The 12,341-nt window shown below is 36.6% G+C and overlaps 2 protein-coding genes across 3 annotated transcripts in view; both read left to right on the plus strand.

Annotated features, from left to right (window-relative positions):
• The window catches only part of LOC113520704 (formin-like protein), a 116,078-nt gene that overhangs the window by 93,736 nt on the left and 10,001 nt on the right, over positions 1–12,341 (plus strand). For both annotated transcript variants that reach the window (XM_052897466.1, XM_052897467.1), the window contains exons 8-15: positions 308–424; positions 1,238–1,366; positions 2,209–2,320; positions 2,802–3,154; positions 3,506–3,728; positions 4,277–4,849; positions 6,124–6,299; positions 7,181–7,282. In XM_052897466.1, the coding sequence (XP_052753426.1) occupies positions 308–424; positions 1,238–1,366; positions 2,209–2,320; positions 2,802–3,154; positions 3,506–3,728; positions 4,277–4,849; positions 6,124–6,299; positions 7,181–7,282 (1,785 nt within the window). The remainder of the gene's footprint in view (positions 1–307; positions 425–1,237; positions 1,367–2,208; positions 2,321–2,801; positions 3,155–3,505; positions 3,729–4,276; positions 4,850–6,123; positions 6,300–7,180; positions 7,283–12,341) is intronic.
• Positions 8,079–12,238, plus strand: LOC128201212 (uncharacterized). The gene has a single exon (XM_052897468.1). The coding sequence runs from the start codon at positions 8,136–8,138 to the stop codon at positions 9,153–9,155; it is 1,020 nt and encodes a 339-aa protein (XP_052753428.1). The 5' UTR covers positions 8,079–8,135; the 3' UTR covers positions 9,156–12,238.

Genomic DNA, 12,341 nt, shown 5'->3' on the forward strand with positions numbered 1-12,341 from the left:
TAAAGTCATCCATTTGGAGCACTCTTTACATTTAGGTTGACAAAGAAACTAAGCACCAGAGGTTGCCTCTTTGATGAAGACAGCTTTATTAGCAGACATTAATATTATTTAGAAATGGTTTCAGTCAGGTATTTTTTTATACCACAAAAGTGGCAAAGAAAAAAAAATCAATCATTTCACTCATCAATCAATCGATTGAGTGATTTCAGTGTTTTTTTTTTTATATTAATAACCTCTGGTGTTAAATTTACACTAATTATAATAAAAAGTAATTAAAATTAAATTTTGCATATTCTTCCATGTTAAGGTGCAAATCTCAGCATACCTGGACAATGTGTTCGATGTAGCAGCCCTGATGGAAGACAGCGAAACGAAGACAGCAGCCCTGGAGAAAGTCAATGAATTGGAGGATGAGTTGGGTCATGTAAGTCTAAATTGTTATCCATTTGTGACGCACATTGATGTTTTTTTGTTTGCCTACATTTCACCAAGCATTATTAGTATGCAACCTAAGATTTTGTACTGGTAAATAGAGCCTTAAGTGTAAAAAAATGGGTAAGTGTAAAAAAAACTTTTAATAATCTAAATTGACATTTGGCTGATTAAAATGTGACACATTTTTTTAAATCAAAACATAACGCCAATATTTTGTCCGATATTCTATAAATATATACTTATGTATGTATTGTATACAAATTTATATACATGTAAAAATATATAGATGTTTAAAATGGTTGTGCTTATTTTTAATATACCAGAGGGAGACTTTGTACAAAAGTCGATTGCTTGGGTACCTCTGTCCCATTCGTGTTTCAACCGTGAAGCAGTTGTGTTTGCATGGCTGTGTTTCAGTTTCAAGGGTGGGATATGGCGTGAATTTACTGAGTACAGAGGAATAACACCTGAGTCCTCAGGAATGGCAACACATGGGGGGTATCATGGGCGAAACAGTATACTCTGTTATGTCCATGGTACTGCTCATGTCTATAGGCGACGGTTACCACTTTAGATCAAGTGGGCCGTCAGCTTGTTTGCCATTCTAAGTTGTATAAAAAAAAAACTGTTTTTGGTGAAGTATTTGTATGGGGACACTATATAATCTACTTAGATTATATGAATATTTATTCAACATTGCAGGGGACGTGCCTACCACCCTTACTCGGATTCATTCGGTTATTAATATGTCGATTCGACATTGATCGCGTTTTGTATGGAATAATTGGTATTGTGTGTTCAGGCGCACGAGCGGCTGGCGGCGCTGGAGCGCGAGGCGATAGCGAAGCTGGCCACGCTGGAGGCCGAGCTGGCGCAGGTGCGCCACGAGCGCGACCAGCTGGCCGAGGCGCGCCGCCAGGTCGTCGAGGAGGTAACACCGTCTACCATCCTACACCTCGCCATCGACAGCGAGTTCACCCCCATATCTTAGAGTCTAAATGATCGCGTACATACTGGTTCCAATGATGTTTCCTTCCACAAACGCTCCGGTTATTGAATGAGCTTCCCAATTCTAGGTTTTTCCAAGAGATAAGCATGGGGTTTTTCAAAAAAGGTGTAAAGAAGTTTCTTCAGGGTTGGCAACGTGTGCGTAATACCCCTGGTATTGCAGGCGTTCAGACGCTACGGTAACCGCTTGCCATCAGGTGGACGATGGTTTCCAGGACGAACGACCATGGGGGAATGGGAATGGAGGTCAAACTGACAGGATATATTGATAGCAACGAGGCTGTTAGATTCTATTACTAATAATCCCTTTCCTCCCAGCTTAACGTTTCCCACTTGGGGAAGTGTGAATTTTTTTTCCACCTATCCCTACTATAGTATAACCAGTGAAAATAAAGGGAATAAGAGTGGGGAGGGGGAGAAGGGATTGTTAAAAATGGTTTGGAGTGGCCCCATTGCTAGCAATACACCCTATCAGGTCGACGTCCATCCGGTTCCCCTGGAAACCATCGTAATTAATTCTTGTTGAATTCTGCACGATGGGCCGACTGACCTGCCTTCATCCTCATCTGTCATCTATCGCTGGTGCCTCGCAAGCGTATACCAATGACGCAGGCAGGGATACCATTCCATTTTCGCCTATTAAAAAAAAGCGAATAAGTGTACCACTTTTCCTTAGCGATTTTTTGATAATAAGCTATCTCTTAATAAATTATTAATAAATATTTATAGGTTACGCTTTAAACTTGTCATTTGTTATGTCTCCAGGTATCGACGTTACGTCGAGCGCAGCAGGACTCTCGGAATCGACAGTCGATGCTAGAATCCAAGGTGCAGGAGTTGGAATCTCTAACCAAATCGTTGCCCAGAGGGGCTTCGAGTGAGTACTTTGAATACAATAATATTTTGTTTTACTATAAGAAATATTAATTTATTTACTCTCAGCTTGAATCTATTATTAAAAAATGTTTTCCCTGTTTTATAGTCATGGATATATCAGTTTTTAAAATGACATAGAAATTGCCAACTGATGTTACTTCTTCTGTACGATGGACGTCTGAACGCAGACAGACTAATCACACCGTTTTATATTCCTACTGAAAAAATATGAAGTACTTATTATTTATATTAAATAGTTAGGAAGTGTTGCAAAAAATCGATAGATGCAAAACTACAAGTGCCATGAATTTGTATTTTGTTGTGAAATATAAGAAAGACCTATGTTCACCAGAGAATGATAGACAGGTTTTAATTATGTTGATAATTAAAATTATATGATTTACATATTAAAAATAATGTTTCCATTCATTCTAAATTCTACGGTCCTTTGTATATATCAAATATATAAATAACTCTTACAGTGGGTGCTATATCATCACACGTGTTGTGCAACGGAACTTCAAATGGACCGACGCACGCGCACTCCAACGGTCACACTACATTACCCAACGGTACTTCCTCAAATCCGGTCCATGTACCCCCACCTCCCCCTCCGGCGCCGGTGGCCGCCCCTGCCCCAACACCGCCACCACCACCCGCTCCCGCACCGCCACCACCTCCACCCCCCACCCTGGGTGCACCGCCCCCTCCCGCGCCACCAGCTCCAGGTTTAATGCCACCGCCGCAGCAGCATGATGCAATGACGATCAAGAGAAAGGTCGACACCAAGTACAAGCTGCCTACACTTAACTGGATTGCGCTCAAACCTAACCAAGTGAGTTGACTTTCAAAGTTTTCAACTGAAGAGACGTATCAGTAAATGGTCCTTGGAGCCGGATTTGAATCAGACACCATTATTTAATCTGAATTTGCGGCTGTAGTGCAAAGTAAAGTGATAAGTTATTGAATAATTTTATTCTTCACTAATCTTATATTAATCATTTGCCCCCGCGATTTGTATTCAAAATTTTTTTTTCATTGATTCCGATTCTTATTATGCAGCTTCAAAAGACTTTTCTTTAATGTTTTTGTATATAACGCGCTATTTTCGTCATTGGATTTCAAATTGTGTTATATTGTTTTCGTAATGAATAAAATGAAATAAAATGATCCTTCTTTCCCCCAGGTGCGAGGTACAATCTTCAACGAGCTGGACGAGGAGCGTCCACGCCGGCGCATTAACTTCGCGGAGTTCGAGCAGAAGTTCCGCATCGGCGGCGTCGGCGCGGGCGCGCCGGGCGGCGGCGGCAACGCCGTCTGCGACGACACGCTCGCCTCCTTTCCCAGCAAGCGTTTCCGCAAGCCCGACACTGTTTCACTGCTCGAACACACGCGTCTTAGGAATATAGGTTTGAATTTGGAACTATGCTTTTTTATTTAAATTTTGAATTCAATCCAAACTACTTGGAATCAAAGAGAATTCGAAATTATAATAATTTTTTTTATTTCTCTGCACCGGTTTTTAAATTTGGCGCGTAATTGCTTTTCTACTCTGTGTAGACGCAATGCAGATTCATTTGTTTTTGCATTGTTTTTCTGTAATAAATGCATTTCCATTTTTGTCAAACTTTCCGACTTAACTTTACAGTTTTGTCCAAATAAAAGTAGTGTCGACTCTTAAATAACGTAGTGAATAAAATAAAATACGAAATACAAATACGAATCTGCGGTAATCATTAACGTGTGTGTACTCTATAACTATATAGAAAACAAAAACCCTACTTACCAAGGATTTGATTACTTTACAAGCTTCTTATACCTGACGCTGGCAAAAATGGTCGTAAAAATAGTGACCGATTGCCGTTGAAGAAAAAAAGAAGATTATTTTAATCTGTTGTCATCTCCTTAATTAAGCAATTATTAAAACATATATAAATAATATTGTTATTTTTTACAGCAATATCAAGAAGAAAACTGGACACACCAGTGGAGAAAGTAATAGCTGCTATCAATAATCTCGATTTAAAACAGTTACCACTAGAGAGCGTCGAGATCCTTCAGCGCATGGTACCGACAGAGGCCGAACAAAAAGCGTATAAAGAATACGTCGCCGAGAAGAAAAATATCAATCAGTTGACCGAGGAAGACAAATTCCTCATGCAGTTAGCTAAAGTCGAAAGGATATCAGCTAAATTGTCCATAATGAACTACATGGGCAACTTCTTCGACAATATCCACTTGATAACCCCTCAAATCCACGCGATAATATCCGGTTCATCATCAGTGAAGTCCTCACAGAAGCTGCGGAATGTTCTGGAAATCATTCTCGCGTTCGGTAACTACTTAAATAGCAGTAAACGTGGACCGGCGTACGGGTTCAAGCTGCAGTCGTTAGATACACTGATGGACACAAAGTCGACTGACAAAAGGATATCTTTACTACATTACATAGTGGCCACGATCAGACAGAACTTCCCCGAGCTGATGAACTTCGATACAGAGTTGTTGTACATAGACAAAGCGGCGCAAGGTAATTTTTTTTTTGGTTATATATTACGGTACATCGTATTTAAATGATTGGAAATTTTAGGTGTTTACGCTAATAATGTTGAACACGCATAAGAATTCTTACATTCCTTCCTGATACTGCTCTAGATACCCTTACACGGAATATACAGCGGTAAGAATTGGTTTATTGGCATTAGGCTAAATGATATTAAAAATACATAGTCTAGGGGTTTTAAAAGAGGTATGCATTAATCTGACTAAAAATATATTAATAAACATGCATAAAACGCCCAAAAAATTTATGTTTTTATCTGGTATCACGTGATCGAAAACCACCTGGAATGTATGATGACGTAACATGGAAGTAAATAACATGTCGGTCATTGATGTTCGTTGCGGTTTTGGTAGCGGTGCGCAAATCCGAATAATTCCGTTATTAGAATAACTACTAATTTTATTATTGGACTGTTAAATCACGGAAAGGGTAGGACATTAAAAATACCACATTGAATTCTCAACCTCAAATAGATAACAAAGATCTTTAGAAAATCGAAATATTAACTTTAAAATCAAATAGGGGTAAATTTAAATGAATATGTTTATGTGCTTACATCAAAAAGATTTTCACAAAAGAAAACAGTTGAACCATTCATTTACTATAGCATCATGACTTCTATAAGCAAGTAGCGACCACTTTTTGCGTATTATGGGCTTTTTCGGTACACTAACAAATAGATTTTTCGGTGTCTTTATACTAGTATTTATATACATGCTGGAACAACACATATTATGTACTTTTTCTTTCTTGGGAAACAGTAAAAATTAACAAATATAAGTACTGATCATGCTCGTGTATGTTACTCGATTATTAGTTACTTCCAAGTGACGTCATTGACGCCATATTGCTCAAAAGTTATGTTTCGGCGGCTTATTTAGATTATACTTTTTTATTTACTACTTTTTGAAGTTATACTTAAGTGAATGAAAAATAACTTTTCAAACAAACACCAATATTAGTGTGAAGTTGTGTCGGTAAAGTTCGAAGATCGGGCAAGGAAGTGGGGTCAGTTAAGCCGTTGCACATTGACCCATCGGGATCTTTTGTGCTTCCCCCTGCCTTATACCATCATTTGATAGATCCTGTGTGTCACCTCAACGATATCCCGCGGTTTAAGATATCTGTAGTCCCCTGGTTCTGGAGAAGCCGTTCCCAGTAGACTCATACGCGTACTTGGCAACGAATCGCAGTTGCACATGAAGTGTCGCACGGATTAAAACGTTCCCCGTGGTGGGCAGTGTCGCTGGAGAACGTGGTGGCGGACGTGTGCGAGCTGGAGCGCGGCATGGAGGCGTGTCGGCGCGAGAGCGAGCAGCGCGCGGCGCACCAGGCGCACGCGCACCTGCTGCGCGACTTCGTGGCCAACGCGCACGACAAGCTGCGCCGCCTGCGCGCCGAGACCAAGCACGCGCAGGTACCGCCCGCCGCGTAAATAGTACATTACTGCAGCGGCCAGCAACTGAGGCATTGATGGACGAACGTGCAAGTGTGGGCCGAGGCCTAGCCGAGGCACACATACGTGACTCCGTCGATGCCTAGTTGTGGCCAAGGCTAGTATAGTACTTTTCTCAAACAATGCGCGGAAATAAAAAACACAATTTTACTTTTTAAGTTCAATGACGAATAACGAACAGTAATAATTTTTCACGCGCCATAGTGTTCCTTTATTTTTATTTTTATTTTCAATAAACAGCTTTCTATTTGCAAGCCAGTTCGAAATTTAAATAAAAGTTTTTATTAGTTACCTCCTTGTTATCCATGTTTCGAAATAAAAGGTCATTCCATTTTTAAATTACAGGACAGATATGAGTTTATATAGTAATTTATCTGGCCGCAAAACACGACAGATATGGATTTTCATACAACTTTTGCCGGCCGCTGCCCGCATGTATCTGATCAGTACGGCAATTTTGATTTATCTCGAAGAAGATTGTCAAAATAATGCTCACATTTCCAAGCATGTTTGAGAAATAGTACATTACTGCAGCGGCCAGCAACTGAGGCATTGATAGACTAACGTGCAAATGTGGGCCGAGGCGAAGCCGAGGCACATTGTGCGTGGACTGAATAGCAATCGGAGATTGATAACTAATATGGAAAGTTTTAGATCTCGTAATAATAATAGTAATCAATTATTATATATTAATAGTAGTGTTGGCAGTCGCAAGCGTACTAATAATAAAGTGTAAAATAATTAGTGGTAATGACTTCCGCAAAACAAGATCTAGTTTAGTAAAATATTTAAAACTATCAAATGTCTGCTTTTAGTATTTATAAATGTATTATCCGTTCCAGGATTCCTTCTCTTCCTGCGTAGAGTACTTCGGTGAGGCGCCGCGCGGATGCGACGCTAATGCTTTCTTCTCGCTTCTCGTCCGGTTCACGAGGGCGTTCAAGGTAAAATGAATTAATAAATCTGACATATTTAGATTTACTTAGCGACTCTTATCCCACTGCAACACCACGTTGCAAGGAGGAAACGGATTATTAGTAATAGGGTATAGCAGCCCCATTGCTGCCCACGCTGTTCCCCCTAGAAACTATCGAGATTGATTCTTGAGTTCGTCACGATGGGCCAACTAACGTGCTTTTTTTCCACATCTATCATCCCTCTCTGGTGTTCCGCTAGCGTATACCGTTAGCGCAGGAGAGGTTACCATTCTATTATCATCCATTTAAAAAAACCACGTAACTTAATACGACACATCATTTCAAATCAATTCTTCCCCAGTAAAATATTTTTTTATAATTGTAGGTTCCTGAGAAGGGAAACTCAAAACCTTAACTTACTACTATTATAAACACAAAAGTTTGGAAGGATATATGTATAGATAGATAAATAGATACTCTTTATTGTTTCCTCCAAAAGATTACAATACTAAACTTATTATAAATACAAACAATTACAAGAAATAATCACAATGAGAAAACAATGGGCGACCTTATCGCTAAGAGCGATCTTTTCCAGGCAACCTTTGGATGGAGAGGATAAACAATTTGGTGGGAAGCACGATGAAAAATTTTGTTAGTTCTAAATATGGGAGATGTGATACATATAATAATATAAATATTATCCCTACTCATTATATATATATATATATATATATATATATATATATATATATATATATATATATATATATATATATATATATATATATATATATATATATATTGAATCATCGTTGTGACATTGAAGTGAAAGGTTGTGTACCGTTGCCGATAATATATTTTAATATCTACCCTCAATATGGTGTTGAAGAAATGTGATGTGTGCAAGAAGAATATTACTAAAAAAATGCCTGGATTGGAGTGTAGCAGGTGTGATAAAGTAGTACATGCTGATCCAGCGTGTGCTAAATTATCTAATAAACAATTGAATACGCTACGAAATACTACTGGCATCGAATGGAGCTGTGAGGATTGTTTAAAAAACGCATCTCGAAGGTCATCATATTTGATACCCGATGATGATGGGGACGATGATGAGTCTATGCTTGGTTTCCCGACTGCATCCCACACCATCGATACACGAAAACTCGTACAGGACATCAGTAAAGAGCTAAAAAAAAGCCTTCGAGAAGAGGTAAGTAACCTCCAATCGTCCCTCGAGTTTTTGAGTGACCAAATGAGGTCTATGGAGCAGTCAATAAAAAAGCAGGATAATATCATAAGAAATCTTGAACACAAAAATGAGGATTTATTAAACAAAAACAAAAACTTGGAGCTGAGAGTGGCAGTTCTTGAACAAGGAATCAATACATTTGAACAAAAATCCTTGTCAACAACTTTGGAAATAGCAGGAATACCAGATATTCCCCAAGGGGACTTGAAGGACGTATTGAGCAGGGTAGTTGTAAAATTGGAATTGGATGAGAATGACATTCAATCAACGCAATGTTTACCTAGTTCTAAGGACAAACCTTGTGTAATTCGTATGGAAATGAAGACAAAATCTGTATGTAAACATTGGATAGAAGCTAGCAAGAAGAAGAGACTTACTGTTGGACAGGTCATACCAGATGTGGTCAAGGATAAAGCAGAAAACCGTATTTATATCAGAGAAGCTTTAACAAAACATGTCAAGAGTATTCTATACAACTCTAAAATACAACTTAGCAAGTCATTTCAATTCATATGGTGTAAGGATGATAATGTGTGCGCAAGAAAAAACAGCAACAGTAAAATATATTCGCTCATCACAGGACATCAATCAACTATCTCAGGTTTAATAAAACTATATATTTACCTGCCTACCCACTCGTTCTAAAAGTTTCCATTGTTTCTTCTTATTGTTATTATTATTATTTAAATCCACATACGTATTTTACATACAAAAATAATATAAATACATATTTATTGTGAATAGTACTAAAGAAAAAAGATGGATACACAAATTAATGAAATATATAATTGTAACTCCATTAATGATTTCTTCCTACAAATACCTTGTCAAAATTCATTAAAAATATCTAGTATACACATAAATATACGAAGTATGACTAGAAATTTTTCTAAATTGCTACAAGTAATTCACAATAGTCGATTTCCCCTGGATATTATTGCCATTACCGAGGCTGGTATCTCAGAAAATATTTGTCATTTATATAATATACCTGGCTATAATATGTATTCAAATTTACGCATAAATAAACGAGGAGGAGGTATTATATTGTATGTCAAAAATTATATTAAGTTTACAGCATTACAACACAAAACAAAAACATTTGAATGCTTGTCAGGTATTATAAAAATAGATTGTATACGTGACGTAGTTGTGTGTGCTGTCTATAGGCCACCATCTACAAATAAAAACATTTTTGTGAAGGAACTAGATAGTCACTTAACGTCGTTTGATTCGAAACAAAATCTTTATTTACCATTTAGAGATATATATTTAGACTCACTTAGTAAACATGGTTTAATGTGTGGAATAACTGATTATAGTAGAATCGAAACAAGAATGAATGTTATGATCAAATTATGTATTGATCATATTTTTGCGCGGTTTCCAACCATGCACCCGTATTCTGCGGTGCTAGATGTCGTACTAGCCGATCACCGCGCTATTGTATTCGCGTGCATCGACTATAACCAACCTAAGTATATACAGCGTGTAATTAAACCAATTATAAATTATGATATTCTTTGCGAGGAACTAAAAAAAGTTAACTGGTTCCTAACTTCAAATATGTACTGCCCTAACAAAATCTTTAAATTCATTAATAGCTCTTTTAATAATGCTAATAAAGTAGCAACTTCTATGAAAGCTGCTCGGCAAGAAAATAATAAACGATTAAAACTACCTTGGATAGACAAAAATGTAACAAAATTGTGCCAAAAGCGTGATAAATTGTTTAGATCTTGGAAAAATAGCTTAAATGATCCTAAGATAAGATTAGAATATAATAAAACTCGTAATAAATCACATAAAATAATTGAAATAAAAAGAAATTCCTTTTATATTCAACAAATACAGAATAACTTTAAAAACACAAAAAAAGTTTACGAAATTAGTATAATTAAAATACTTAGAGCATTCGATGCACAAGGATTAAGTAATAAAGATATCGCCATCAATTTTGCCACTAACTTTGATAATGCAGTGAAGAATATTACTCCGAAATGTACTGTCAGACTTTTAGATCCAGGAAGCTATAGTAAACAAACTAACTGCAGCATTTATTATCAAAAAGCTTCAAGTGAAAAAATAAATAAAATTATCGATAAATTAGACTATAGAAAAGCTCCAGGTCTCAGGCGGTCAGGTAGTAAGGCGGTATTGGTAGCTATTGCTAACCTCATAAATTCTAGTGTTAAAACTGGCGTATATCCCGATGAACTAAAGATTGGTTGTGTTAGACCGGTATTTAAGAAAGGGTTACGAAATAATTATTTAGACTATCGTCCCATTACCTTACTTTCTACAATAGACAAAATAGTTGAAAAATATGTTTGCGAACAAATTCATAAATTTTATCGTAAGCAAGATGTAATTTACCAAAATCAATTTGGTTTTCAATCGGATAAAAGTAATAGTCAGCTCTTATCTAAATTTACAGATGAGATTAATGAACATCTCAATAAAAAACAATATGTGTTGGCTTTATTCATAGACTTTTCCCGTGCTTTTGATACCCTAAAACATGCACAAATAATTACTAAACTTGATGAGTCTGGTGTACGTGGGCCTTTACTCAATTGGTGCAAGAACTATTTACAAAATCGTAAATTCACCGTTAAAATAGATGATGTATACAGTGATCATGTACCAGTAACTGAAGGCACGGCACAAGGATCTGTATTAGGTCCGCTACATTTTTTGTCTTATGTTAATAATATGCATAATATCTTGAAACACAGTTCATGTTACCAATTCGCAGATGATACGTGTCTAGTGTTGTCTGACAAAAATATTCAAAAAGCACGAGACCTTCTACAATCTGACGTCAATGTCCTTCTTGAATGGTGTCATGATGCCGGATTGGTATTAAATCCAATTAAAACACAACTTTTGATCATAAAATCACCCTATTTAAAATTTCGTCCTCTATATAAACCTATCATTGCTCACAACCACAAGTGTCTACATATAACTAATGAAAGGAACTTTTGCAGCTGCCCCGCTATAACGGTCAAGGACAGCCAAACATATCTTGGCTTAACTATAGATAGTAAGTTTAATTGGAGTAAACACATCGAAAAAATTTGTAACAAATTAAGACAATTTTTAGCTAATATAGTCATCCTTAGACACCGAATTCCCTTTAAGGTAAAATTGATACTGTATAATTCATTGGTCGAATCTTATGTTCAATATGGGTTGTCAAGTTATGGCCGCACTTATAAAACATATTTAAATGATATTTTTAAACTTCAACGTAGAATTTTAAGATCTATTGTATCTCCCAAAATTAAGATGCAGTATTATGACGATGATACTGGTCTTTTTCGACATTGCAATATTTTACCAGTACATCTACAATTTAAATACACATTTCTTAAGGAAAACTTTTTTAACAAAAAATATTGGAACGAAATTAATCATGCTGTATATACGAGGGCGGTCGCACGGAAGCAACTTTGTACCAATAGCGCTCGCGTAAATAACTGTTATGGCGAGCGTACGGCTGACTACCTGGTTCCTCGATTTATTAATGAACTACCCACCGATGTACGAGATAACATTACTATTAGCAACATCAAGTATAAATTAAAACGATACTTCTTGCATGATATTAACACAAATTAAAATAATTTTAATGTATTTAGTATTAATATAAACCTACGTGGTTTCTGAATGCTAATGTAACATAAATTCTGTAACTTGTATTTTTATTGATAATAAATTAATATATATATATATATATATATATATATATATATATATATACACATACTAACACATATACATACATGCATATAAACGCCTACACAAATACATAATATAATGAAG

This window comes from Galleria mellonella, unplaced genomic scaffold (assembly GCF_026898425.1).
Source record: "Galleria mellonella isolate WM207_F2 unplaced genomic scaffold, CSIRO_AGI_GalMel_v1 utg36, whole genome shotgun sequence".
Classification (NCBI taxonomy): Eukaryota; Metazoa; Arthropoda; class Insecta; order Lepidoptera; family Pyralidae; genus Galleria; species Galleria mellonella.